Source organism: Neopelma chrysocephalum, unplaced genomic scaffold (genome assembly GCF_003984885.1).
Source record: "Neopelma chrysocephalum unplaced genomic scaffold, ASM398488v2 Primary Assembly neopelma1_45, whole genome shotgun sequence".
Taxonomy (NCBI): Eukaryota; Metazoa; Chordata; class Aves; order Passeriformes; family Pipridae; genus Neopelma; species Neopelma chrysocephalum.
In genome coordinates, this window is record NW_020897704.1 from 12,162,229 (window position 1) to 12,189,435 (window position 27,207).

Consider the following 27,207-nt stretch of genomic DNA (forward strand, 5'->3'; position numbering starts at 1 on the left):
AAACCTCATATGATAAAGAATAAATTAATACTTCATTATGAAAACTGAGATATTTAATCATCCATTTGATTATAGTAACTGTTCTTGTTTTATAAATGCTTTTGTTGCAAAAAATCTTACTTATGGAAAACACCACAAAGGGTAAGACTTGGCAAACTAAAACAGGCATAAAGCACAGATATTGATTTAAAGCATATCTATGAAAAGGTAAGACACACAAGTTAAAAGCTGTATTAAAGGAGAAAAAAACAGACCCTCTATCTATCAATTAAAGCACCAGCTGTTATCTTACCCCAATCCAGTCAAGCAATGATGTGTAGGGCAAAAGTTTATCCAGGTTTTGAGTTTCTGGACACATTCTGCAGTACAGGGAGGCTGAATGCAACGTAAAAACACTTATAAGGGCAAGATTGTATAAACTATCAGTTAACAAGAGTAGGCTTCATAGCTCATTGTCTGACACTTTTTTGGGGGACAAATCCTGCTGCTGCCTCTGAAACAGCTTCCTCCATGGTGGAACTGGTCCCATTCTGTGCACAAAAGGAGGAAGAGAAGTCCAGATGGCTGCAGGGCTGGGTCAGCTGCTTGGCTACAGCTCAGCACTGCAGGGGTCCTTTGTAGAAAGACTATGCACTGGCTAGACTGAGGAATCAGCTACTAGAAGAGAATATCGTGATATGCCAAATCCTTATGAAAAATGGTTTGGGCTAGGCTAGAGGAGATTTGTCACTCAGCTCCAGTCTCTGGAGACCTAAAATAATGATAAATCCATTTGTCCCATTAGAGAGAAGAAGAATGCATTTGAAAAGTTTTCCTGCCAATCTGATTTCAAGATATCTGTATATCTTCTAAACTACTGATACTGTCTCTTAACCCATAAAATGCAGGTCAGTTAACATAAATCATAACCAAAAAGTTTGGAAATAAGAGAGTTTGTAACATCATGGCTTCTTCTTCAGTGACAACTAGAGTGTGCAAGAAAACTCAGGATGCAGGAAAAGAAATACCTACCGATGATAAATTCTTGAATGGGGTCAAAGGAATGACACGTTGACAGGTTCTCAGAAATCCACCGAATAATCTGTCAGAATGAGAACAGGGAGTTTGTCCCAGCTCTCTGTTTGAGAATATTTATAAAAGACTAAAAAACTTTGGTTTTGGTAGGAACACTTGGCATGAAGTAGTGATGCAGATATAAATGTTTTCAGGACAGCCTAGACCAATAAAGGGGTTTAGGGCAGCCCAGTTGATGAGCCTCCTGGCACTGCCAAAAGGTCCATGTGAATCAGGACCTTTCGTTGTCTGATATGATTTATGCCCTGACCCTGCTTCATGTAACCATCAGTCACTGAAAACAAAATTAGAGGAGGCTCCTTTCCCACCTGCATTTCCAAATATTCTGTGTGTTGGAAGTAGAGCAGGGCACAATGTAGAGCTGCCAATCTCTCACTGTCTCGTTCGCTCTTCTGCAGGAGCTGCAGCAAGGTGCTGTCACTGATGCTTACAGCATACAGACTCCCTGCTTCGCAATCCAAAACTGTTGACACGAGTGGGGATCGGATGGAACAATTTTGTAACGTGTCAATTCTTGCATCCTCACCTGAAGAACATCGGTTTGACAACAAAAAGAAGTAAGAACATAAAATTCAGCTGCTACCAGTATTTCTCTTAAGACTCCTAGGTCCCCAGCAGTAAGAAACAGTCTGCCTCTTGCACTAGCTGCCCTGGTATTTTTATGCTGAAGAGGAGGAGGATTGGTGCTGGCTGGATACAGGAAGTATCCACAGCCCGTACTCAGTTCTCTCCTTCCCTGCTGCTGACACAGAGAAGGTGCACAGATTCAAGGCTCACAGTGCTGTCTTGAGGCAAAGCAGAGTACATGTGATGGAACAGAGAAGGGTACAAGGCCAGTAGTACAAGTTCAGCACTAGAATTAGCACCTTTTGGTATAGTTGGTACAGTTCAGAACTGCTCACATGCAAAATCATGATACAAACTTGTACTCTTGGATCTCTTGCCATCAATCACAGTGGCCACAACAGGAAGGTTCTGCTCTGTGATTACTCACTGAAGCATCAGACCAAAACCACTTTATTTATGTTAATACTAAGGTTCACCACCATGGTACTGTACAGGTACCATATTTCAAACCCTTTGCATCAGAGGGAGCAGGCCCACCATACAACAGTGATGCTTCCCACTCGTTTTTAGCAGAACAGTATTTCATTATCCATATAAAACAGGTATTAGCTTCCTGTGATGCTGACCCTGCACCAGTTTCCACAATCTCCTTCACCCAATCAGAACAACAGATTTCTGTTTTCAAACAAAGGCCCCCCACTTCCAAAAATAAACCACTTCCCACAAGGACATGTTTGTTGGAAATGGAATAACATGCCTCTCAGATGAGACTAAATTTAATTGCATCAGCCTGATCAGGTGAAGGAAACACAGATTTCCTCTCTCCACACCCTCCAAACACACACATTTAGAGCAACTCAATTGGAGGAAGGAAATGTAAAATCAAATTTACATCTCCATGTGAAATTTGAGAACAGTGGAGGACCAAGAACCATGTGCAAAGATGGGGGAAGGGAAACCATGAAACCAAGGCAGAGAATTTCAAATTCAGTGAAAGGTCTTCTTCCATTTCAGAACAAGCCAGAAATATGTAACACATGAAGTATGAAATGTCACTTCATCTTTTCTTTCTAAAATGGAAAGTGGCAAAAATGCCATTCTTATTTTTTCAGTACCTCTCCTTCTTCAGAACACTGTGTGATAAAGGAAACTTTGAGAAATATAACTTTCACGTAAAGAGGTTTGAACGAATTTCCACAACAACAATAAAATTATTTCAAGCAGCAGTCTTACTATACCTGTCAGAAATAAACTATGGCACAGCAGGTCAGGATGTTGAATATTCAGGAGGTGCAGGAACTGGCCAGGCAAATAAGCAGCCACATAATAGTCTATTGAAAGAAACAACAGTGGTCAATTTAGCACTTGATCCCTTATTTGCTTTAAGAGGCTCTTTCATATGATTCTCATCTTGGCCCAGTTCTCTGTGTTGGAATTGATTATATCTAGGAAGTATAAAAGGAGTTAATTAAAAGCTGCTGTTGTATTAACACAGGAAACACTAGTGGTACATTTGAGTTTCCAGGGAAGAATTCAAGAGACTTGAGACACTCAAGAACTCAGCAGCTGATGTCCAGAGCAGATTCTGAGGCAATTTCAGAGGAAGCTGCTTACTAATAGTGAGGTGTTGCAATATCCAATGCCAAATATAGAAGCTAAGCAGAAAAAAAGCAGCAAAATCATATAACTACTTAAAGTCAAGAAAAAAAATCCTTTCCTTCTAGAGAAGGGTTAGTGATTTGTCTCACTACTAGGGACAGAGAATGGCAATCACACAGGGAAGTAACCCAAGTAACCTACCAAGATTCATAAAAGCTACTTCCTTCAATTGATGAGATTCTGTTCTTTCTAGAGAAACTGTAAAAGTTTTGTTGTAACCTGGGGAAAAATAATAATACTTTAAAAAACTCCAAACAATAAACACCATTTGTTACAACCCAACTTTATAGCTAGAAACTTCATCAGTGCCAATGCACCCAAACAGGGATATTTTAGACTGTTTTATGAGGTTGTCTGCACAGACAGATTTACTTCATCCTAAACAGACTTGCTGCACACTTAGTAGACTTGTACCTACACAATGCAGTTCTTTACTGTTCGAAAACTAGTCATGCAGTGCACAGCCTATGTTTGTGTTTAAAGAAACATTCCATCCCAAGGCAAGCTTGTGTAAAAATACCTTTCCTCAAAAAAAACCAAAAACCCAAACACAAATCCTCTATATAGCTGTGCTTCACATTTTGGTGATCTTTCAACTGCTCTAAAGAATTTCCAGTTTGTTTATCTGCATGCTCTGTTGCTCTAGTTTAGTTCAGCTCAGTTTAAGCATAGGCCAATGTCAGACCTGCTGTGTTTGCATGGGTTTTGCATCAGCACAGCTGTTGTTTTATTCCAGACTTGTACCACACTTCTTCTGGCACACAGCAAGAATGGCACAAAGCCCTCAAACTTCGTCTGTCTCTGAGAAAAGCTGAAGATTAAATAATAGTGTCATGATCATGATGCTGCTTAATAGTGCAGGAAAATTCAATATAAAATCCACAGCTGACAGGACCACCAAGGAAAAAAAGCTGCTCATGAGCCACATTTCAGTCACTCATCCAGGAAATGACTTCCTGACCCTAGCAGAGAAATGTGCTTAATATATGCTGCTAAAAGAGAAAAAAAGAGGCCTCCAAGACCAACAGCACCATCAGAGATGAGGGAGTATCAAAACAAATAGTTTTTCTCACAAAATACTGACTGAAATTTGCTTGCAATGAGTCAGTTTACTCATCATCACCACTTTGTTACTTGCCTTGAAGTGCATGCAAGCTAATATCAGCACTGCAGGATAGAACTGCAACATCATAACCCCCCTGTTCATGCTGCAGTGACAGCTTTAACAGGGATGGGAAGTTTCCAGATGAGTTTACAGATGCTGCAGAACAAACTGAACCCCTTATACATCTCCAAAATATGGCTTATGGACCCAAAATACCACTTCTTCTGTGATCACCACAGGACCAGTCTTAAAAGTCTCTTGTATGACTGGCCAATCTTACATGAGCCCACAAAGAGCTCTGCACCAAACAGCTCCATTCCATGGAGGTCATTTCAGACTTAGCTACTCAATGTAACCATATTTATCCTCAGTTTCTTCCTAGTACAGACCAGGATGTACAAGGGCCGTGGTTGACTCCAAGCAATGCAATCAGCCTTTGGCTACACATCAAGCACATCTGGGCAAATCAGCTCTTCACAGCAGTGCAATGCACAGTGTGCCACATGCAAAAAGGACTTCTCCAATTCATTAATGCCTTCAAGAACACAGAAATGTAGTTCATTCCATCCCAAAATGTTCCAGCAGCAAAGCAACATGTCAGTGCAGTTCTGACATAAGGAAAGCGTCCTGACACAAGAAAGCAAACACCTAAGGTAGACCAGAGCTATGTTGTCCTCTTGAACACTGTTATTCCATACTATGCAGCTTCTCAACTGAGAAATAATTTGTCTCTCTCAGCCATGTATCAAACGAGAAAATCTTGCTAACAACAAGTTTTATTCTGCTCAAAATCAAGCAATGGTTTTTATTATTTTAAAACAAAGAAAGGTCTTAACTTTAAGAGTTAGAGCACCACTTACACAGCAACTATTCTTAGAGTCAGTGGGTGTTGCACCTCTTGCTGTGAAAATGACTTTTTAAACTGGAACTCTAAACAGACATTCAAGCTAAGAGCTGTTGGCTCTATTTCCCATACAAATGCCTTATGGCAGAAGTACAACACACCTGCAAGCTCCCACAGATTTCATTGATGTCTGTGCTCAGCACGCCTGAAAGTCTGGCTAGAAATAAGGGACCAAATTAATAAGCATTTGCAAGGCCACTAGTTTGAAGCTACTCATTCAGCATCAGGCAGGAAGTCTACAGCAGGAAAGTCAACTTTGCAGCTAAAGGCAGCTGCTGTCTCTAAACACCAGCCACAGTAGTTTATTGTCTGCAGACTTTGGTAGTTATTTGTTTTGAAAGGCATTCTGTGACTCCTTCAGTACAGTGACATTCTCCAAAACAAAGCATAGTAAGTTAACAGGTTAATCTTACCTTTATGTAAAAAATATATGGAGTACATGATTTCATCAGGAGTATCACAGGCTAGACTACAACACACACACAAGCCTCCTAAAAAGACAAAATAAGACAACTGATTTGTCCACCTGAATATCTAGACATCTTTATACTGCACAAAACTAAAGCATGACTGTATCAAATTAGAAACTAAAAATAATCTCTCAAAAAAGATAAAGATGACAGAAATATCTATTATGTACCTCTAGCCATCGTTTACCTAACAAAACACAAAATCAAGAAAGAAGAGAGGAGACAGTCTGGCACAATGGAAACCTGGGTCCTGACATTGCCAGTTCTTCCATTTAGAAGTACATTTTAGCCCTTCCCAGTATAAATCCTGCTTGTAGCCAAAAATCTGATCAAGCCTTTCTCTCCACAGACTGCCTAAATCCAGATATTTTCTGTTCAGGGACTGTCAAATATTCTCAGAACAACATAGTAAAACAGTTTATTTGCTTTTCAAGTAATTTCATACTGGTAGCAGCATGATAGACTCCTAGAGCTTTCTCACACCAGAAATGATAGTCACTTCTCCCCTTTCTAGCCCAAAGAAGTGTTAATTTTTTCTCTAGGAGAAAAGTCAGTCCTTGGCACAAGCTTATTTCAGCCAAGGTACTGTGTACAGGAACGATCCCTGCTCCCAACTTAATTCTGCATCAGACTGATCCTGTTTTGACCCCACTGGATGGTAGCCCTGCCTCCATCTCTTATAAAAACTTTAATCCACTTACTCTGATGCTTTGGCACTCATGTTAGAAACAGCTTCCAAACCACATTATCCCAATACAGTTGAGAAAGCTTGGCCACAACTATGACCACTCACCTTTTTCCTTTATTGAAAGCTTATGACTTAAAAGAAAGAAAAAAATAATACTAATACAGATACTGTTCTGTAAAAAAAAAAAAGCTACGTATACAAGGTATACAGAAAATGGCACAGTACAGAAAAAGCACAAGTACAAGACAAGCACAGCTACCAAGATATTTTATTTGATTTAATGCCTCATATTTCACACCCGAAAGCTGTACCATAGCTGTGACACAGATATGGCTGAGACACTTCACACTTCTGCCTTCTGAGGAAGATAAATACTTTCTTCAGATGTAATTTTTCTTTCTGCTTATTCTTAGCTGACTGAATAATGTCTGATACAGTTTTGCTTGGATATTTGAGTCATTCAGACAACAGACAGGGCATTTTGCCAGAGCACTTGGCTTCTTCCAGAGCACGCATAATTTTTAAAGTAGGAGCATCAGGACCCACGAGGAAGACTGGAAAAGCTCCAGCAACCCACAATGCTGTTTTATTATCAACAGCTCCCTTCCAGCACTGCAAATTTCTTTCTTGTATGCTGGAGGCTACTGTGTACACTGTTCTGTAAACTGCACACCATGCAAGTGAGTCTGTTCAGACTGAAGTGTCAGTGGGTAATATATGCAAGATGGTCACAGAAACACCAGCTATGGGGGACTATTAATAGCAAGTGCATCTTTCACCTTGAGGATACTGGTCCAAATATCAGCAAACTGAACCCCAAACAACAGAATGGTGCTTCATTACATGGTAGTCTCACATCAGCAAGGATCTGATTACATCTGATACAGTCCTAGCAGCCAGAGACTGAGAATATACAACAAACTGCTTTCCTATCCTTACCAGGGCCCTCTGCAAATTAGATCTGGGTTGTGCTGCTGCAGGGAAAGCTTGTTATCCTATTGCATCTGTATGGTGTTTCATGCAAAGGCAGAACCAAGTCTTCTACAGCACCAATTTCAAAATCATTTGCAAACAGTAAAGGCTGTAGCTGAATGCCTCAAGGTGAGAAGACTCATATGAAGATATCCTTGGATGGACTCTTATCTTTCCAGAAATAAAAGGGAAAAATATCTCAACCACAAAATAAAAAAAAAAAGGAAGTTTTTAAAAATTAAGTTCTACTCCTATCTGGGAAACAACAATTACAACTCTGTCACTTGAAAAATATACGTCATACCACGGAGACTGTAAGAGTCACCTAGGAAACTTTAACTTCAAATTGTTAATTTCTGTTCAAGCAAAAGCTCAAGACATGAGGTTTTTCCAACATCTCAACATGGTATCCAAGTGCCACAATTCGAATACAACATTGCATCAGGGCATTTTGTCTAGTTGTACTGGCTTAGGAGTGACTTGCCTCGCTTCAGCCATATAAACATCTCTCATTTAGACTCCTATACAGCAAATAAAGAAATATGGATTGAAACAATCATCCTCTGGAGATGCCTGTTTCTCTCTAGAAACATAGTCCAGATGCCTAACTTTCAGGCAGATAGTTAGGTGACGGTAATCCACTGTTTGTCTCCTCTTACTGCCTGCATTTTGTTTTAATGCTGACAAAATTTAATTCAAAAGTATTTCTAAAGCACTAAGAGAAAACACAGCAGTGCAGTCTTTTTTAAACTGTCACTGAATCCTGGACATACAAAGTTAATTCTGAGACTAGAACTGCTTGATCTCAGCTACCCAAGAAGTACATCAGGATTTTTATCTGGAGACATTTTGTCTGTGCCGAGTGTAAGGAACAGAGCTACTTTTCTGCTGCAGAAGTCTGAGAAAGGAAGAGTGATTTCATTCAGAGTTCAGATTGGCAGGAGCCAATAACAGTTTTATTAAATGGGAAATTGCATGGAATATTCCAGTTTGAAGTTATGCCAATTATTCTTTGCCAGAGATGTCCAAATGGTACAAATAGGGATATCGGCCTTAATATCTGAGGCACGCTGGAAGTTCCACAGAAGGCATAGTCTGAGCCACAAAGAAGTTTTGCAAATCACCACAAACACAGGCACAAAAGGGAACTTTAGTGTGATTACCCACAGTATTCTTCAACAACTAGATTTGGTTTTAGCACCAAAATAATTTGATCCAAAGTGTTAGTTACCCAAAATGGGTCATGATAGGTAACCTTCAGTTTCAAACAACATTCAAGGAAAAGTCACACACATTGTGATTACAAGTAATCTCATTTAGTAAGTACAATTGTCAAATTATGTGTTTTACATTAAGTGCAACAAAAAGCAATTGTGAAAGGTTCCCCACAGAATTTAGATACTGTGTTGCCAGATAGAAAAGAACATTTTACTTGCAGGTAACCAAATAAGTCTTGTTGGAGGATGACTTAATTTCATCCTAAACTAAGGAGGGGCTTCAATCTGAACAAACCTCAGAGGAGTATATGTTTAAAAGGAAACATATATATACAAATCAATATTATTTTCCATTTCTGGACAGGCTGTTAGTATAAGAATTTGTCTTGCTAACAGAGAAAAAGCAGCCTCATCTACATTTGGTAGATAGAAACTTGGCCCTCTTACTTCTAATTCCTTCCCTCTAACCTTTCTAAGCATGCAGTCTGCCTTGGTAAGAGAAAAATCCTTGTAAGGAAACTGTATTTCACTTGATTTGCATTAATGGTCACTTAAGTGCAACTGGCAAACAGCTCAGCAATTGGCTGGTGTGCACAGAACACAGCAGGCCTTGGGGAGCAAGATGTAAAGTCACTTCTGCAACACTTCCCTGTACAATTCTGCAGATGATACAAAGGTTAAACAGATACCATCTCTGCTTGTCTGTATGGTCTTGTCTAATTTAGAAGCTGAAAACAGTTGTGATACCTCTGAACAGATACCTCTTGACACCAGCTTTCAGTCAAAAAATAGTTCACAGCATGCACTAGAATGTAGAAAGACTCCTGAATCCTATAAAGGTTCAAGAAGCATTTCAGGTTTAAGGAATCATATATACACTAAACCCTTGAGTAGCACATACCAAGTTTAGTATCATATATTTGGACCTTCCAAGCACCACATACTAACAGCAATATGAAGCTCTCAGAGTCTGTAGTGCACAAACTCCGTGTACCTATGTCCACCCTGTAACACAATATCAGAAACCCAGACAACAGACCTAGCCAAAGCCTTCCTTGAATTTACTTTCTAACATACTTTTTGTCAGCTTTAACATTAAATTGCTTTAATGTAATACACAAGCACACTTTGATACACCTGTGTTCTGAAACTAGCAGGAAAATGCTAGTTACAGTGTGCTTAGACTGAGATATTTCACTAAATGAGAGCATGATACCAATTCTTTGAAGTTGGGCTACCAGAAAATTTCTGGGTGACTGTTTTGTCGTTAATATATAAAAACCCGGGTACTTCAGCTCAACTTCAATGCAGCTTTCAGAGGGCAAAAAAAGTTACTAAGACAAACCACGGTTGCCTTCTGCCTCTCCTCACTGTGACCTGTCAAGTATATTCTAATGGAATACAAATCTCACACTCATATTATACATATCTGTATTTTGTGTGGTTTTTAATGTCTGATGAAGAATTTTAGTAATCGATTATGATTACACTGCATAATAATCACTAGTAGAGGTAACTTTGACTATACTTGTATTTATTCATTACCTGCTTTACTTGTAAAAACCTGAAGGTTCAAAGATTTAGATGCAACATCTTGGTCTTGACAGTAATCATATCCAAAATTCACAAGTCTATGAACAAATAAAGATCACTAAATAAATCATTTAATCCACAGAGATTTGTCACAACAAAAAGATCACAAGAACAGTCACTATGTAATGAAAACATACTAATTAAATTATAGTCAAATGTTCTCTAATGCAAGTTAAATTAGGCTTTAACCAGTCTGCTCAATGCTGTTAGAAATGAGGACTCCAAGACTGCACACTGTTACCCAACAATTTTGATCACACCTGCCAACTTCATATTCATTTACTGCATTGTCCAACCATTCCTATATTTTGAAGTGAAAGCATGTTCTCATGTTTTACTGGAAATCCAAATACTCATCATACCTGATAACTCCAAGGTTTTGCAGACTAACTCCAAAGCCCATGTCTGTAAAGCTACATTTTAATCTCAATTAGGAACACTAATTTCAGTGGAAATACTTGAAAAGGAAAGCACAAAGATCACACTCACATGGAACTTGTTATACCATGACATTTTCAGTCTCGTGCTGCCTGTGCACTAATGGTTTGACATATCTTTAAATCCATAAGGCCTGTTTTTGCCCTGCAGAACGTGCAACAGAGGATTATAGTCAGTCTGCTTTGGCTTTGTTGTTGTTGGGTGTTTTTTTTGTTTGGTTGAATTTTTTTCCAGAAAGGATGTTGATCTTGTAGGTATTTTCCCCTAGGTCTTCCACAATAATTTTGAAAAAAATAAAGTAAAATACAAGCAATGAAACTGTTACAAGAGCTGGATTTTTTCAGCACCAACTGCAAGAGGATACACTGCCCTTTTAGGGCCAGCTGCCATGTGCAGCTGTGCCACACTGAGTCTCATGCACTGAGACATTGCAAGAGCCATGGTTTTGGCACAGTGGAACTCAATTACATTCAGTTGCTGATATCTGACCTAGTAGCTTTGGCCTCCCTTTTTATTTACAAAGATAAACAGGCCCTTTTGGAATGTAAATTCAACTGACTGAAGAAGATGAGGATGAGATGAATTATGACTGAGAGTCACACCACCCTGACTAGGTTTTTCCTCAGTTAAAAGGGAGCCTTAAGGAGACGAGCTCAGATGCAATCATGTGCATGACAGACACAGACAGAATCAGACAAATCTTCATCTTTCAAAGTGCAGGCTGCCTGGAAAAAGCATGCTGGAGGAGAACAGTGTACGGGCAGTGTCTCATAGGCTATAAAAAGGAGCTACTGGTCTGGTTAACTGCCCAATAAAACTTGCAACAGCAATTAAAAATTGAGAGCTTCCCTTGGCAGAAATTTTGACATCACCACTACAACAAGCCCAAGATTAAACTAAATTAACTTAAGTAGGTACAGCCTACTCAAAGGTTTAACCTATAGCTAGCTCTTCAGACAAATCATTTTTAAAAATGGTACTAAGAAGCAGTCAAGGATTAAATTACTTTTTACAGTTGACCCGGATGAAAATAAGAACTGGAGGTTTGGACACAGTGTTCATGTTATTCTTACTTTACAGTACCATGTAGGCAACTGGAAACAAAGATACTGTGGTTTGGACAAATTTCTCTTAGGTTTGTAAAACATTACCATATATATTAAAAGGAAAGCAAAACAAAACATTAAAAAAACAAACAACTTACTTCAATTGTGTGTCATTAACGGAAATATCCAGGTGTGATTCCAGCTGTTAACCAAAAAAGAAAACAAATCTGTTATTTAGTGAGGTCAGTGTATTATGATTAGTATTTTGGACCAGTAAAATGTGTCACATTCATATTTCACCAGATTCAACATTTTAACAAAGTTTATTTATCCTCCTCCAATCCTTACAGTCACTCCAAAAAACCCCATAAAATAGATTCCTTTTGAAAAAGAGAAAATAAATTGAGAGATATTTAACCTCCTTCATTAGAGCAAATTTCAGCCACTGGCACAAAGGTCTAGTAACAATTATACGTTGTAATTTTTATGTTCTGTTCTCTGTATTTTGGCTGCAATGAATGTTCTTGTTTCACTTAAAACTGACACAAAATTAACACATGGTTTCTTTGTCTAGTGCATTTGACAAGCCTGCTTTTTCAATAATTGAATATAAGATCGATATAGCGTCATGAACATCCCCTACTTTCTTCTAGGTTAATAACTGTAATTCCACTGAAGTTACCTTACTGTGGCACAATCTGACTCTGACTGAATATATTCTTGACAATAAAATAATGTAAAAACCCCCAAAAAACAAGTGGAAAAACAAACCCTGGTTTTCTTATGAAAACACTTCAACAAAAGACACTGAAACAGATCTCTGTATTCGTGCCTGAAACACATAATTACATCCCACTAAAAGCCATTATATAATAAAATACTCATAACTTACTATTGAGTTAAAATTTTCATCAGGATAAAACTGGACACACCTTAAAGTACTCTTTGATTCCTGGAATTAAAAAGGATATGTTTTGTGACTAAGGAAGCATATTATATAGACTGAAAAATGATTGGATACTCCGCACTGTTCTCCACACTCAACTTGCTCTGCTAACAGATATGCAGAAGTTAGGGGACAAAAGCTGAATTTAAAAACCACATATAACCCCTCACAATAGCACTACGACATGCTTCCTTCCTGCCCCAGATCATTATCTGCCAATCATCTATAATTGCGTGGGCTCTCACTTGAAGAACAGCAATACGTCTCACACATTCTAGAAAGTTAAAAAAAATGTTTTCCATAGTTACTTATATGGCAAAAAGAACTGTATCTTGTTTTGGTCAGTTCAAAAGGGGTATCTCAGAAACAAAAACAGGAATACATTTCTCCACCACAGTTCACTTCCTGTTACTTCCTAACACTCACTCCTTTTGTGGCTAAGAAGAGCTTAGAAAAATCAGTTTTCATTTACATTTTCATTACATCGAGTCCAAATAGTCCTTCAGACAAAACAAAAAACCCAAACCCAAAGAGTTTTAAAGTTTCTAGCCAATAACCTGTCCTCACTTGGTAATTCAATGTCTGCATACAGAATACTTTCTATATGTGAATTCTCTAGAACAGAAACATTATATTCACAACAGTTTTGGGTAGATTTAGATACTTTTGAATAAAAGATCTTTCTAAAGCCAAAAACCTAACAAACCCACCTTTTTTTATAGAAAGCACTAAGACCACCAATCTTGGAATTTACTAAGCACAGCAGCAGCTAAGGCCAGTCTGACTTTTGCTTTTTAAGGCAGGAACAGGACAGACTACCTTCATGAAAACAAACTCCCACTTGTCACCCCACACACTCAAAACTTTTCTGTCTCTAGAGAGGCAGGAAAAAACCTCCAAGAATGACTTTCATTCTCACCTTTGGAACAATGTAGAAGAGCCTCTGTTCCATCATATCCCACTGTGCCCAAACGAGATCATCTGCAACTTTGGTTCTTGGAAGCTGACCTGACTTTTGAATCACCTAAAGGGAAAGAAAGAACATTAGAAGTTGTCAAATAAGGTTCTGTAACAATTATGCACAGCCTGTGCTTTAAAGAAAAAAGCAATGACAGTAGTGGCACAAATACTAAGGTGCTTGTTAGTGGCACAAAGTCCATCTTTGTTGTGTGCAGGGTGCTCAGCTTAAAGAGGTCGGTAGCACAGTTGTCAGGGTACACCTACTAACAAATCTTTTCTTTCAGACTTCCTTGCTTGCAAGAAATTCACCACTTAAGCTGCTCAAAGTGAACAAAATAAAACAGACAACACTCTTCAACATAGAGGAGGGAAATACCACAGCCAGTTCAGAATCAGCTGTATTAACTACTGAAAGAAGATGTGTCAGCTCCAAAAGAGATTTCTGTCCAAAGTCTCAACCACATGACAGAGAGTACTGGAGGCAGGGAAAGGACTAAGTCGTGGAAAACTGTTGGGATTGTATAAATGCACTTGAAAGATGCATGGAGATTTCATGCCAACCAAAAGAAATCTGTTTGTTAGAAGGACATCAGATCAATCTGTTTCCTGATTACACTTAGTATTTACTCCACTACTGTGGTCTAGCACATAAAATCCATGTGCTTTATGGGTTATGATGATAAATTTGGAGAAAACCATGAAAGACAAAGTGACCAAAATCCGGTCCTTAACTTTTCCTTCCAAGCCTACATTTGTCTCCATGAAGCAAAACATCGGCTTTCATGACACAATTCTTTACTATATTAGATGTATGTTTATTAATAATAAGTCTTTTAAGCAAAACACCCACAATTTGTTGAAGACAAATTTATGTTAAAAACAGGACAAAGAGATGAGGGGAAAAAGAGATTGGAACATTCACTGTACTTGGACTATATCTAAGTTTCACATCTTTTCTTTGCTTACTTTTTAAGCAAATCCTTTACTGGGATCACACAGACTCACAAAAGACAAAGTTAGGAAGGTGACACTGCAAATACTTAAAACGGTTTAAAAATTAATATACACCACGTTTACTCCCAACTTCTAACACACAAAAGCACTCAGCAACAAATAAAATCCAATAAAACAAGTAATTTTCCTCAGAGATTACAAGGTATACAGGTTTATCAATCAGCTTTATGGTTACCTGCATAAGTTGCCATATTATCAATACTCTCTCTAATATACTTTATGTTGCTCGAGTATAAAACTACAAAAAACTGTTCGCTAAAATCACAGATTTTTACATTTTCAATTAAAGCAAAAAAATTCAAACCCCAAGATTTTTCAAGTCTTACCACTTTGTGTTCTTCTGCAACAACACGAATGTCAAACTGTTCAATATCTTTAAAACATAGGGAAAAATTCATTACAAACATACATTTTTAAATGCTTTTATGCAGCTTATTAAACAATCTCACCTCTTAGATTTCTGTAAGAACACTATAAGAACTCTGCCCACCTAAGTCCAGCTACTCAAGGCTGGTGTCTAGCTCAGAGAAGATGGGCCTCTCCAAAGAGGTTGTAAAAGCAACCTCACTCTACAAGACTGAAAGGCAAGAGCAACAAACAGCCTTTTCCAAGTGTCCACCTTTATCCATTCCATGCCAACAGATTAGGCTGAACATGCAATATTAGCTGAATCCAATGAACTATTGTGCTATTCTTATCCCACTTGTCACATGTTAAATCACAGTCCATCTTTCACAGTCAATTGATCTGCTCTGAATTTATATAGGCAGCTATAAAATGACTATTTTAGCTTTTTAATAAATAAAGATAACTGATGAATGCATGAACTAAGCAACTAATTGCAGTCAAAGATGGCCATTCAGTTAAAAATTTAAAAAATTCCAGTAAATGATACAGTTCTTGAAAGACCTTCGGAATACCTAGAATAGCTTGGACCCTTCTTTTTCCTGTTTTTTTTCCCAATAAAAGGCTTCCAAAAATATAATCTATAATGATCACCTTGAAGTAAAATAATGGAGATTTACTTTGAAAATATTAACTCACATTTATCTTCTGAAACTAGCAAGAGGCGACTTTCTGTAGAAGCATTTCTGTCTTCAACTGGATAAAGAAACTACATGGAAAGTTTCCCAAAAGTTAAGTAAATAACCAAAGTAGTTTAGAACACTTATCTAAAATGGGTGGGTTTTAGCTGGATATTTACATATGTTTAAATTCAGCCAGACAAAATAATGATATTTAATTAATAAGAATAACTATTATTACATACTAACAGTCACCAATCACTATAATGGCAAGCTTTGGGGGATTAAAGAGAAATAAAAAAGCAGCGTACATGTCAGAGAAATATTCTGTATCAAACATTTTATGAAGTTTCATTTTTTTAATTCTATGAAGGAACACGAGGACACTATCTCTGTAACAGCTGCAAGATAACACAAGATATTTCTGCACTCAACCATGTTTTCCCCCTAGTATAGTGGATTACAAAGGTTTATATTTAGATTAGTTGAATAATTTACCTGCACTCGAACACAGGTATCCACAGCCTTCAGGACTCTCACATTATTAATGGGATGAATTTCAATTAGTAGGGTTAAATACTTGGATACTGAAAAAAGAACATGTTTTAGATAACACTATTTTATGCATACAATTTTGCTTTCTAAACAGATATTATGTGGGAAAGCAAGCAAAAGGGTATGATACTACAAACAGTATTAAAACAACCCACTTGCAGTACCTGACTGTAATAGCTGATTTGCTGTTTCGTCCTCTGTATATTGATGGAAGCTGACAGCTAAGGGGGGGAAAAAAACACCAACACAATCACAGTGAGTTTGCATATTTGACATAAATCTTATTAGACATTCACGAAGAGCAAGCATCACAATTTTTCTACCAGAAACATATATGCTAAAGGAACAACAGTTGTTCTGCTGGAAGTAGGAGGCAGGCATAAATGCAGGAAGGAGGAAGTGAACAAAGGGCCAGTGTGTCTTAGACTTTCATTTTAATAAAACAGCAATATCATTACAGCTGTGTCTTTATATTGTTACCTACATTATTTGGTGATGGATCCACTGAAGGGCATAAAGTGCTGTGGGCAACAGACAGGTCAAAATAAATTTAACTAATTCTACACCCAAATGTATGATCCTACTAAACTAAATCTTTACCAAAAAAATTTAAAAATAAAACACATATTTACCTAATAATGTCCTTTCATTATTGACTGAACAGCTGATTATGTGTAGATCCTTCTCAAACGTATAGAGGTGCTACAGAGAAACATGGTAGCATTAATAAATGCAATTTCTTAAACTACATAAAGGAAACCATCTAATCACTTCTCCTTAGGAAAACACTGCTGTCCAGTACACAGATTTTATCTTTAAACCAAATCTTTTCATTTCAAGCCTCAGCTGTATTAGTTCTCTTTTTTTCTCATTTGTTTGTTTCTTACTGGTTCTTGTGAGTTCTGTGTTGCCACTTGAGCAGCACAGCAGACTTTTAAGTAAATACAACATTTCACCCATTTCATACTGTTATGGGGACACATGCAAAGTCCTGTTACCATGAATCTGCTTACTGAATTGCAGTATGTTCAGTTTTAGAGTAAAATAATTTCATATAAAGGATAGCATCGAACAGACTGAGAATGCACACGTAAAGAAAACTGCAAACATTTACTTCTTAGTACACATGTTCAGTGTGAAGAGAAGTGGAAAGGGCTTCAATTGGTTGTTTTGAAATAAAGATTGCAGAGGTGATGCTTTACTACTCTTAAGCCTTTCAGATGTTCTATAATGTTCTGCATTTTAATACTACTGAGAATCATTTGAAATCCTTCTCCAGTCTCTTCTGTTTCAAACAAGGATATACCTCTTAAGGACATAACACACTGTGTTGCAAGGCATCAAAATCTGAAACACTACAGCACTGTCTTCACCAGGGAGAAAACTGGTATTGCTCTCACCTCATTTTGTTTGGTTTGAAGATCGTACAATCCAATATGAGTATTGCTCTGACTTCCCTATGGATGGAAACAAATTAGCACTGGCAATATAAATACATACAAAGGTAAACATTGCTTTTATTTTTTTTTCCTACCTCCCTCTTCTCCCTGCCCCTTGACACACATCTTCGCACACTTCCCTGTCCTATAAACAGACAGTTAATTATCTAATTCCAAGAAAGCAAATTCTAATTCCAGGAGAACAAAGATTTATTTTTTCCTTTTAGAACTAACACATGGCATAAAGCTGAAATGTGGCCAATCCACAGCCCACAAGCCATTGCATAAGCCAAGTGCCTCTCTCTCACTTTGCTTCTAAATGGATTTTAGTTAAAGGCAGTAGGGTCAGGAAGAGAGATGTCTGCACAAGAATCAAAATGGATGCTATGGCCCTTGGAGATTTAAGGCTGGTATTCCAAACCTCACCAACTTGGTGGGTTATTGCTCCAAAAGGGAGCACAGAAACATCAAACATCCAAAAAAAAAAAAAAACAACAAAAAAACAACAGCTCCCAGTGATCTAGTTGCAGCCTGGAAAGAGGATTTCTCTCTGCCTTAGGAAGTGATTGTTTGAAGGCTAAACACATTTCACAAGCTTACCATAAGCCTTCTGCCTTTGAAGAGAAACATAATACACATCCTTTCTAGCTTATTGATAATAACATACAATGATTTTGTTTGGGGCACTTAGAAATGTTTGACACTACACAGATCAAATCTTTTCTCTTGTTAACTTTTACCATGCCTTAATTTTTCCAAATATGTTGAAAAAGAAAATTCTGCTAGCAGCATATACTGTATATCAAATCAAATTGATGTCTATTAATGTACTCTAGGTATAGGCACTAAATCGCTAAACTGTTGAAATTAAATCCAGCCACAAAGGCTCGTACTCAAACAGTGACCATCATTGTTTTTAACTACAGCTTGGGGGAAGAGGGGAGAGATCTGTGGTTATTTACAAAGTTATGGCATCTTGCTTTGTGAAGTTAAAACAAAAGCCTGAGTATTCGCTTCCTAAGGGGTCTATTTCTGAGTGTCTCATTATTGTTGTGGCAATGACAAAAGTCTTTGACTTCTGATTTAAATAAGGAAAACAAAATGTCTTTATATTAAGACACAGGCCCCAGGCCTCCTAATTTAAGATTAAGCAAGTGCTTTCACAAATAACCATTCTTTCCAAGTGTGTCTGAAATGCTAACACCCTCTGTACTTAGACACTGAAAAATACACTTCACAAGACTGGTAACAGAACTACATCAATGCCCATAATCATGCATAAGCTAAGACACTTGTTTTCATGTGCTCTCTAAAGATTCTTGCATTGCCTTGCAAACAGAATTCACTTCTGTTAGAAATATCTTCCTTGACACCAACTATTAATGTCAGAAAAGACAGATACTGTCAAAACCACAGTACAACGCAATACTCTAAAATAAGCTTGAAAATAAAGCTCATTCTCCACCTTCCCCTAGTTTCACACAAAACACACTTGACTTTCTCTCATGCAGAAAACAAAGGTTGCTTTCTATTTGTATGTATTAGGAACCAAGCCAGGGCAGCTCAGTTTAGTTTACATCCTCCACCCTATACAATTGCTCTCAAAAAACAAGCTACAAGTGCCCAGTTCCGTGAACTCCATCAACTGTTTTGACCAGATCCCTACGAACTACAATGGGAGCTCAGACAGCCAGCATGCAGGCAGCCACCTGTATTTAGATGTGTGAACCTTGAGCTACAACTCATCCCTTGTGCCGGTTGCAAGAGCCTGAAGAGCATACAAGGCAGTTAGACTGTCAGAGGCCCAAAAAAGCTTAGTGTGAGATTCCACAGACGCTACAAAGCAGCAACATCACATACACACAGTACCAGGTCTCCTGCTGAGCTAGTTAGTTACTTGAACTAAGTCTTCCAGAGTTTTGAGCAATGAAAAAGAAACAACACTTTGATACATTTTTTAGTATTGTTTTTATGGTTACTGTTGTCTTGTAGAGACTCCCCTCCCTATGCTTGTACTAAAGGAAACATCCACCCACAGTATTACACCTTGATGAAGACCTCACCTCTTCCCTTAACCCTAGGCAAGCTGCAGAGTTTTAGCATTGTTGTGTGAGAGGGGAACGAAAGGCAGCCCTACTCTATTGGAGTTCATCTCAGATCTGCACTCTTAAAGAACCAAGATCCTCCAGGATCCAGCTGGGTCTACAGACACCTCTGAGCTGCACAGTCAAGAAGCACAGCTTCTCTCATCAAGGGAACAAGACAAGGTGTCACCTTCTGAAACTATTTCAAAAATCTCTTGGAACTAAAAGCTAAACATATGCCATGGAGAGCAGAATCCTGTGTTAAGGCTAGCTCTAGATACTTCGAGATATCAAATAAATAATGGTTACTTTAAACTACTTGTAATAAAGTGCTACAGATGAATCTTGAAGTCACAGAGAAGAAAGGTACATGCAGAAATAGTGTTAGATAAATGGCATCTTAACATGTATATATATTGGTAGGAGAAAACATTTAATTAAAGCAGCGCCATGAATTTAATAGTTTAGACTTCCCTAAGAAATTCTGAGGGTGAAAAAATGTGCCACTTACAAAGAGTTAGTTGTTAAAGAAATTGTCTTTCATTCAGCGTGAGATTCTGGCCCACCAAAAAATCAAGGGCAAAAACTCTATGGACTTAATCAAGTCAGTACTTTACTCTCCATTTCATCATTCTTAACCTTTGTCTGAAGTGGAGACAGATATTTTCCTACTGCCCAACCCCCCAAGTTGTAATCAGTCGGGTTTTCGTTTTCTAAACCTCAATGCAAAAAAAAAAATTAAACTACGAGAACTTAATTAGATTCACACGCAGTGTTATTCTCAACTATATTTTTATAAAGTTTCAAGAGAGACTTACCTTCCAGGTATAAATAATTTTTCCATTTCTTTCAACATTTACAACATATAGTGCTGATGAATTCTCAGAAGTATCTGAAATAAGAAGTATCAAAAGGCACAGGATTTTCATTTGAGCTGGTTCATTGTACAATACATACACACTTTAAGAAAAGATGCTAAATACATGTAATAATTTTTTACATGTAAATACTTATTTATATTTCCCTTCTGGAAACAGAGTATCTTTTACACCATGATTTAAATCTGATAAACTTCAATACAAAAAGTTAAGAGATTTCAAAACAAACAGGAATTAATTATTTATCTAAACCCCTAACTCTTCATTATAATTGTGATTCTAATGGCCACTACCTTTTGTTATGAAAATGGAATGTACTTTTTCACAGAAAATCAAGCAAAACAAAAAAATCCAAGACCCTTGCATTTATTCGCTATACATATGGGGTTCAAACAGTTAAGTTGCACTCCAACACTAGCCTAAAGAAAGTGTCATTTGCTCCTGTCTGCCCCTTCAGCATGTCAAAGGAAAGCCTGGAAATAAACTATGTCTTCAGAGATTAATTCTGCGTACTTTCCTCATGCTGCTTTTACGTTTTCTGATCACTGCAACCATCAAAAATGTGTTTATCTCAGATGAATTTTTTATTAAAATTGTAAATTTTGCCCTTAATAAGGTTGAAGCTGCATGATTGGTTATAGTTTTATCATAAAGGTAGCCTGTAGTTCAATAAGCAACAACAAAACGAATTGTCCACAACTCTTGGCAAGCACGTAGTCAAGTTTGATACTATTTACTTGGCAGTTATAGAAGGAAGCCTTGATAGAAGGAAGACACTTAGTAAAACTTAGTTTAACAAGCCTGATACTATAAACTGGCTTGTACAACTTTCAGTGATAAGGGGAAAAAACCTGTTTACAAGTATTATCAGAAGGAAGTAAATTCTCTGTTTTGTCATGAGAGGACAATGAAAATCCTTCATGTACATTTAACAATGCATCACTTTCTATTGGTTTCACATCACTCAAAGTACACTACAATACCACTACATCAGGGCTAGCTGGTGACAATTGAGTCAGTCTCAGATAACCATATAATCTGATCTTTTATGAGTGGAAACTTCCTGGGACTTAACCACACTTCAAACTTTCAAGATGAGCACTATGGTCCACACATCTCTGCCTCATACAATACTTCCTCAGAATAGAATTTAGGCAGAGAAGGTCTATGAGAAATCTCCATGTCAGTGAATTTCCCTATCACCTGACACAGATGTTGAAAAAGTTCTGTGTCAGAAGAGAATTTCACATCACTGAACAGTTAGTGGGAATATGGAGCCAAAGAAGAAGTGGCAATGGTCTCCACCCTTGGAAAGTCCTGCAATGCAGAATTACAACTTCTTCCTCACACCCACAGCTAAGACCAGCAGATGAAGGGCTGCAAAAGGACCAACCCAACCTGCCTGCCCAGCAAATAGCTCTTATTGACACAATCAGGAGAACGCAGAGTTTGATTTCCTGAAGGCCATTATATGCAGCTCATACAAAACTAAGTGGAATAAAGAGAACAAGGCTGGTTCGCTTCACTTGCCGCTCCCTTCCTATCATTATAGCTACTCCCAGCTCTCACGCAGTTAGCAATTCTCACATGCTATCAAGGGCTTTCAAGACCTCAGAAAAAAAAAATAATAAATATAACACCTGAAACCACTGACACAGAAGTACCATGACTCCTACAAATTATTTGCTTTCTGTGATTAGATATTTCTTTGATGTTTAAATGAGTCTTTTCATTTCTACCTTCCATCTTCACATTCCTAATACAACAGCACTGCATGACAGGAAGAAGTCAGTATAGACAGATAAAAGGGAAAATGCAATACAGTAAAGTTGGTGTTGAATCAGATGCACCTTCCAAACTAGATTATTCTGATTCTGTATTACCAGGGGCATGCCCTGAATGAAGACTCTGTATTGCCTTTTAAAAAGCTGAATATGATTGTCCCTTTCCCAAACACAAGTCAGCACCATTTTGCAATCCTTATGCAACAAATAGGTAGATTTTTCTTTTAATTCATCACAGACCAACTGATAAATTCACAGATGAATCGATTATGTGTGGAGACTTTCAGAATTTTACCTCAAACCCCTTCAGTACACCATTCAACAGTTTTTCAGTAAACTGTGTAGAAAACACAAAATACTTTTTAACTGCCTTTGTAAGTCATGGCTTAGTAAATAATTTTCTTATTTACCAAGCTGATACTTTTTGGGTTGCAGCCAAACAAGATCTTATGAACCTATTTGGTAACACCCCTTCAATGTGGTAAGCAAGTTAAATATTTTGAGTAAATAAAAGCCACGGAAGGAGCTGGTTTCAAGTTCATCCCACAGTGCCCCCAATGATATTTCTACTGAAGCAATAATTATTACAGCAGTATTATTGTATTAGAATAAGGTTTCTATCAGTTTCTGAAAAGCAGAACTGGGCCAGCTGCTCTGTAGACGAATAAGAACAAACAAAAGCAAAAAGCAACAGGGCCAAGAATACAGGGGGTTCACTCTTTTTTCCAACCACTACCCAGAGCACTCGCCACGCTGGATATCTCACGGTGCTGCGACAGCTGCCGCTGCCTCTAATTTTAACTAGCGCTCGTTTACCAGACAGACCAAAGTGTTCAGGCTGTGGGGTTTTTTTCCTCCCAGAAAGGGGAGTAGCGTGGGAGAAGGAACCATGCTAAAACTTTTGTTTGTTTGCTTTGGAAGGGGAGGGGAAAAAAAAAGCAGGAGAAAGAAACAAGCTGTGGAGTGCAGCAGACGTGTTAGAAGTGTTTTCGGCATGTGAGAAATTCCCGGAGGACACCAAACTCGCCCATCTCGAGTCCCCCGGCACCCGAGGGTCGCTCCCGGACGGGGGTCCCGCCGCAGCCCGGCTCCTCCCGCACGGAGGCGGCCGGGAGCGCCCGGAGGGAGGGAGGGAGGGAGGGAAGAGGGAGGGATGGGGCTCTCCTGGCCTCCCGGGAGCGTTACCTAGAGCCGCGGCCCAGCCCTGCGCCGCCAACCAGGGCACCACGTCCCTCCGCAGCTCGAATTCGGGCACCAGGCGCAGCAGCATCGCCCCGGCCTGGCCCGGCCCCGCCGCCTCAGCCCGCCCCGCGGGGGGGGCTCCGCGCCCATTGGGTGTTCCGGGGGTTCCCGGCGGCGGTTCCGGCGGGTCCCGGCCCGCTCCCGGCCCCGCTGGCCCTTCCTCTTCCTACCGAGGCCGGGAGTGGTCGGACAGCGCTCCGCGGAGGGTACCCGGCCTGCAGGTGGCCCGCTGGAAGCGAAGGCTTGCGTTTTCCTGGCGCCCAGGCTCCTCCCCAGGCCCGCTGGAAGAATCACAGAATCACAGAATATTCTGCCCACAAGGATCATCCAGTCCAACTCTTAGTCCAGCACAGGACATCCTCAAGAATCACACCATGTGCCTGAGAGCATTGTACAAACGCTTCTGAACTCAGGCTTGGTGCTGTGACCACTTCTCTGCAGAGCATGTTCTAGTGCTCATCTACCCTCTGGGTGAAGAACCTTTCCTGATAGCCAGCCTAAACCTCCTCTGACACAGCTTCAGGCCATTACCAAGGGTCCCATCACTGGTTGCCACAGAGAACTCGGGGCGATGTTTTTGAAGCCTCACCACAGTGTAACTCCAAGTGCTTCAGACAGCAGCCTGTCAGTGAGGGCTGGTGTCAGGCTTCGATCATCTCGTGTTCACTGATCAGGAACCACGAGTGACCTGTTGCCCTCCTCACAATCCCCCAGGAAGGGTTAGGGTGTTTTCCAAGACTTCAGCCAGCATCCCTGTTTTCTTAGCTTGTGCACTCCGAAATTGCTTGTTGAATAGATCAAGTCTCTCTCTGTAAACTGCTGGCAGAGCTCAGGATGTCCTCTCAGACTAGGCCTGGCACGATTCTGCTTTCCATCTGTAAAGGAGGTAAAGCTTTATGTATTCTTAGGTGTCTTTGTGGTTTGTTTGCTTGGGGTTATTTTAGCTGTTGAAAGTATTTGTAGCACTGATAAGGTGCTACTCCATAGCTATCTATAGCCTGCTTGTAATTACCATTTCCCTTCTGACATGTGCTGGGTGATGTCAGCCAGCTAAAGGTGGCATAAAAGTGGAGAGGCTGTAAGGGCACACACCAAGCTTGGCATACCCAAGTACAGAACAGCTTGAGCCTGTTCTGAGAGGTAATCCAGTACCAAGTTTCTCCCCTTCATTGCTAAGCTTTGGAGCTGTATAAAGACCAGATGAGAAGCAGATACATCTGCAATGTGTGGATGAAAGGCAGTTTGATAATCAAAAGGCAAAGCAGACATAAGCTTCCTCTCTATCTCCATATTGGCAACTTTTACAGTTTTATCACGAGTTTCATAATCAGCATTCTTCTTAAAGCTCCTTGGATCAAGTGGTTGTGCAAGAATTTCAGCTTATATTTTCACTGTTGTGAAATAAAGCTTGAAAACGTGACTGAACATTTATTTCAGAGACAAAAGGAGAAAATAGACAAAAGATCCCAAATGGATGCATTTTTTAAGAGATAAAATGGGGATAATTCATGAGTGAGTATTTGGAATGACACAAGTGGAGGGGCAAGCAAAGGAGTGAAACAAAGCCAATGAAATGACTGACACTGTAAGTATGTGCAAAAAGGGAGAAAAACTCCTGTACCCAGAACTAGAGTGTATTTAAGGCCAGATGAGGTCAACTGACAGAATTTTTGCTTCTGCTATAAAGCAAAAGAAAGAAATATGGAGATGGGTAACAAAGAGTGCCTATAAAAGGAAAAGAAAGAAAATTAGATATGGCTGTCTAGTATAATGGTTCTGCATTAAAAAAAAAATCCCAAAACAACTGTTACTGTTCTTTTGTTTCAATATCAACCATGCCACTTGTTACAGTTCTTGAAAGAGAGCCCACATAACTGATGGATGAATTATTCTCTAATATTTACAGAGTGAGACCCATATGACAATGCTGTTCTCCTAGAGTATCTTATGCAGGCTGTGAAAGGCTTTTGGGACAGTAGGAGCTACATGTAGTTAACATGTAGTCTGCTTGTGCCCTGTGCATAGGATCCATCCTACAGTTACTATTTGGGAAAGAACAAGTTGCTGGAAGAGTTTGTACAAGTAAAGACTTCACAGTCAGGTGTGCAGTAGGAAAAACCTTTCTTGTTGAGGAAGTAGTTAACAAAATTTCCCCTCAGACTGTGGTTTCACTGCAAAGGACTCTTCATTATTTTTGTAAGCCAAATTTGTTTGCATTATTTCACTGATGTTTCTTAAGACTCCTGTCACAGGATGGGACCTCACCTCCAGTGCACCGTACTGGGAACTTGGAAGCTTCTCTGGTGTTACTCCCTGAAACAGAGACAAGAGAAATTATCTCAGAAGTTTCTCTGTCTTTTCTGTAAAAAGAAGGAAGTGGCAGCCTGACAGATTAATAGATCTGAGAAACAGAAAGGGATGAGGTGATTCATGGTGACTACCAGGGTTTAGAGATATAGAAGCATGACAGAAGCAACCATGTAGAGCTGGGAAAGACCAGCATACCAACAGGAGCTGAAGGAATTGATAGGAGCAAGGAGCCAGAATAGAAGGGAATGAGAAAGAGAGTGTCTGGAAAGACAAGATAAAGCTTTATAACCAACACAGAACTGAAGTCAATCTTCCCAGAATTGCAGTAAGGATTCCTAATTTTCTCTCAATTTTTTTCATTTAAGTGTAAAGGTTTCCTTGTGACTCTTAAAGGTCCAAACCACACAGAATTATATATAAAATGACAACAAACCCACTTTTGATTTAGATAACAGTCTCATTTGTTGTATCTTCTTTCATTTCTAAAATATAATCCATGCTATGAACAAAATAAAAGGGGAATCTCAAGGAAAATGGACTGTATACTGCCAGATGAATGATATTTCAAAGAGAACTAAATAAGCTTGTATAAACAATGCTTTTGTGGCAATTTCTTGGTTTTGAATGCTTAATTTACACTCATGATATACATTAGGAATACATATATCTGCATTCAGTTACCAAAAATATATTTAAGAGAAAGGAGATGGTTTGCCTGCCTGTTTATGTGTTTATATAGTACAGAGGCAATATTTCCAATCAAATAAATGAGGTTCACAGTAAATGGAGTTTTTTTAAGTGATTAATTTTAGCAGTCAGATTTCTTAAATTATCACAGGAAACATCATAAAATGCTGACAGTTGATGTCAGCATTAACCACCACTTCCAAATGAAACGCAGAGTGCCTCCTTTCCAAAATGTACAAGATAGCCTGTCCTTGAAGAAAAGCAATCACAGATTTGGGTCTGTACAGTCCCGTGTTTAAGGAATACCCAAATGGTCTCACATAAGAATTTGCAATGCCATGAAGAAAACTTAATCCGCTGCTGCTCTTTCTCCTCAGGATACCACTACCTAAGTGTTTGATACAGCCACTGTCAGCTGAGTAGCACCAAAGACTTAGAAGTGAGATGGGGTTTCTTGTTTCTCTTCCCATGGTGCCATTGTTATCCGTTGTTTTTACTTTATAACTTCTGCCTTTAATATCTAATTCCTTCACAACTGTAAAAACTAACT

The 27,207-nt window shown here is 38.8% G+C and overlaps 1 protein-coding gene across 5 annotated transcripts in view; it reads right to left on the bottom strand.

Annotated features, from left to right (window-relative positions):
- The window catches only part of GSAP (gamma-secretase activating protein), a 44,197-nt gene extending 20,422 nt beyond the window's left edge, over positions 1–23,775 (bottom strand). For 2 of the 5 annotated variants that reach the window (XM_027679419.1, XM_027679415.1), the window contains exons 1-18: positions 23,604–23,717; positions 20,575–20,648; positions 17,634–17,690; positions 16,866–16,935; positions 16,398–16,454; positions 16,177–16,265; positions 15,698–15,767; positions 14,980–15,026; positions 13,599–13,703; positions 12,626–12,685; positions 11,892–11,935; positions 10,202–10,287; positions 5,723–5,800; positions 3,442–3,519; positions 2,880–2,972; positions 1,383–1,600; positions 1,012–1,081; positions 293–375 (exon numbers count right to left, since the gene is read on the bottom strand). In XM_027679419.1, the coding sequence (XP_027535220.1) occupies positions 293–375; positions 1,012–1,081; positions 1,383–1,600; positions 2,880–2,972; positions 3,442–3,519; positions 5,723–5,800; positions 10,202–10,287; positions 11,892–11,935; positions 12,626–12,685; positions 13,599–13,703; positions 14,980–15,026; positions 15,698–15,767; positions 16,177–16,265; positions 16,398–16,454; positions 16,866–16,935; positions 17,634–17,690; positions 20,575–20,648; positions 23,604–23,688 (1,464 nt within the window). In that variant the 5' untranslated portion in view covers positions 23,689–23,717. Of the gene's footprint in view, positions 1–292; positions 376–1,011; positions 1,082–1,382; positions 1,601–2,879; positions 2,973–3,441; positions 3,520–5,722; positions 5,801–10,201; positions 10,288–11,891; positions 11,936–12,625; positions 12,686–13,598; positions 13,704–14,979; positions 15,027–15,697; positions 15,768–16,176; positions 16,266–16,397; positions 16,455–16,865; positions 16,936–17,633; positions 17,691–20,574; positions 20,649–23,603 lie in introns of all 5 variants that reach the window. The other 3 variants (XR_003533598.1, XM_027679416.1, XM_027679418.1) reach the window with 3 other exon arrangements.
- Between the last annotated feature and the right edge of the window lie 3,432 nt (positions 23,776–27,207).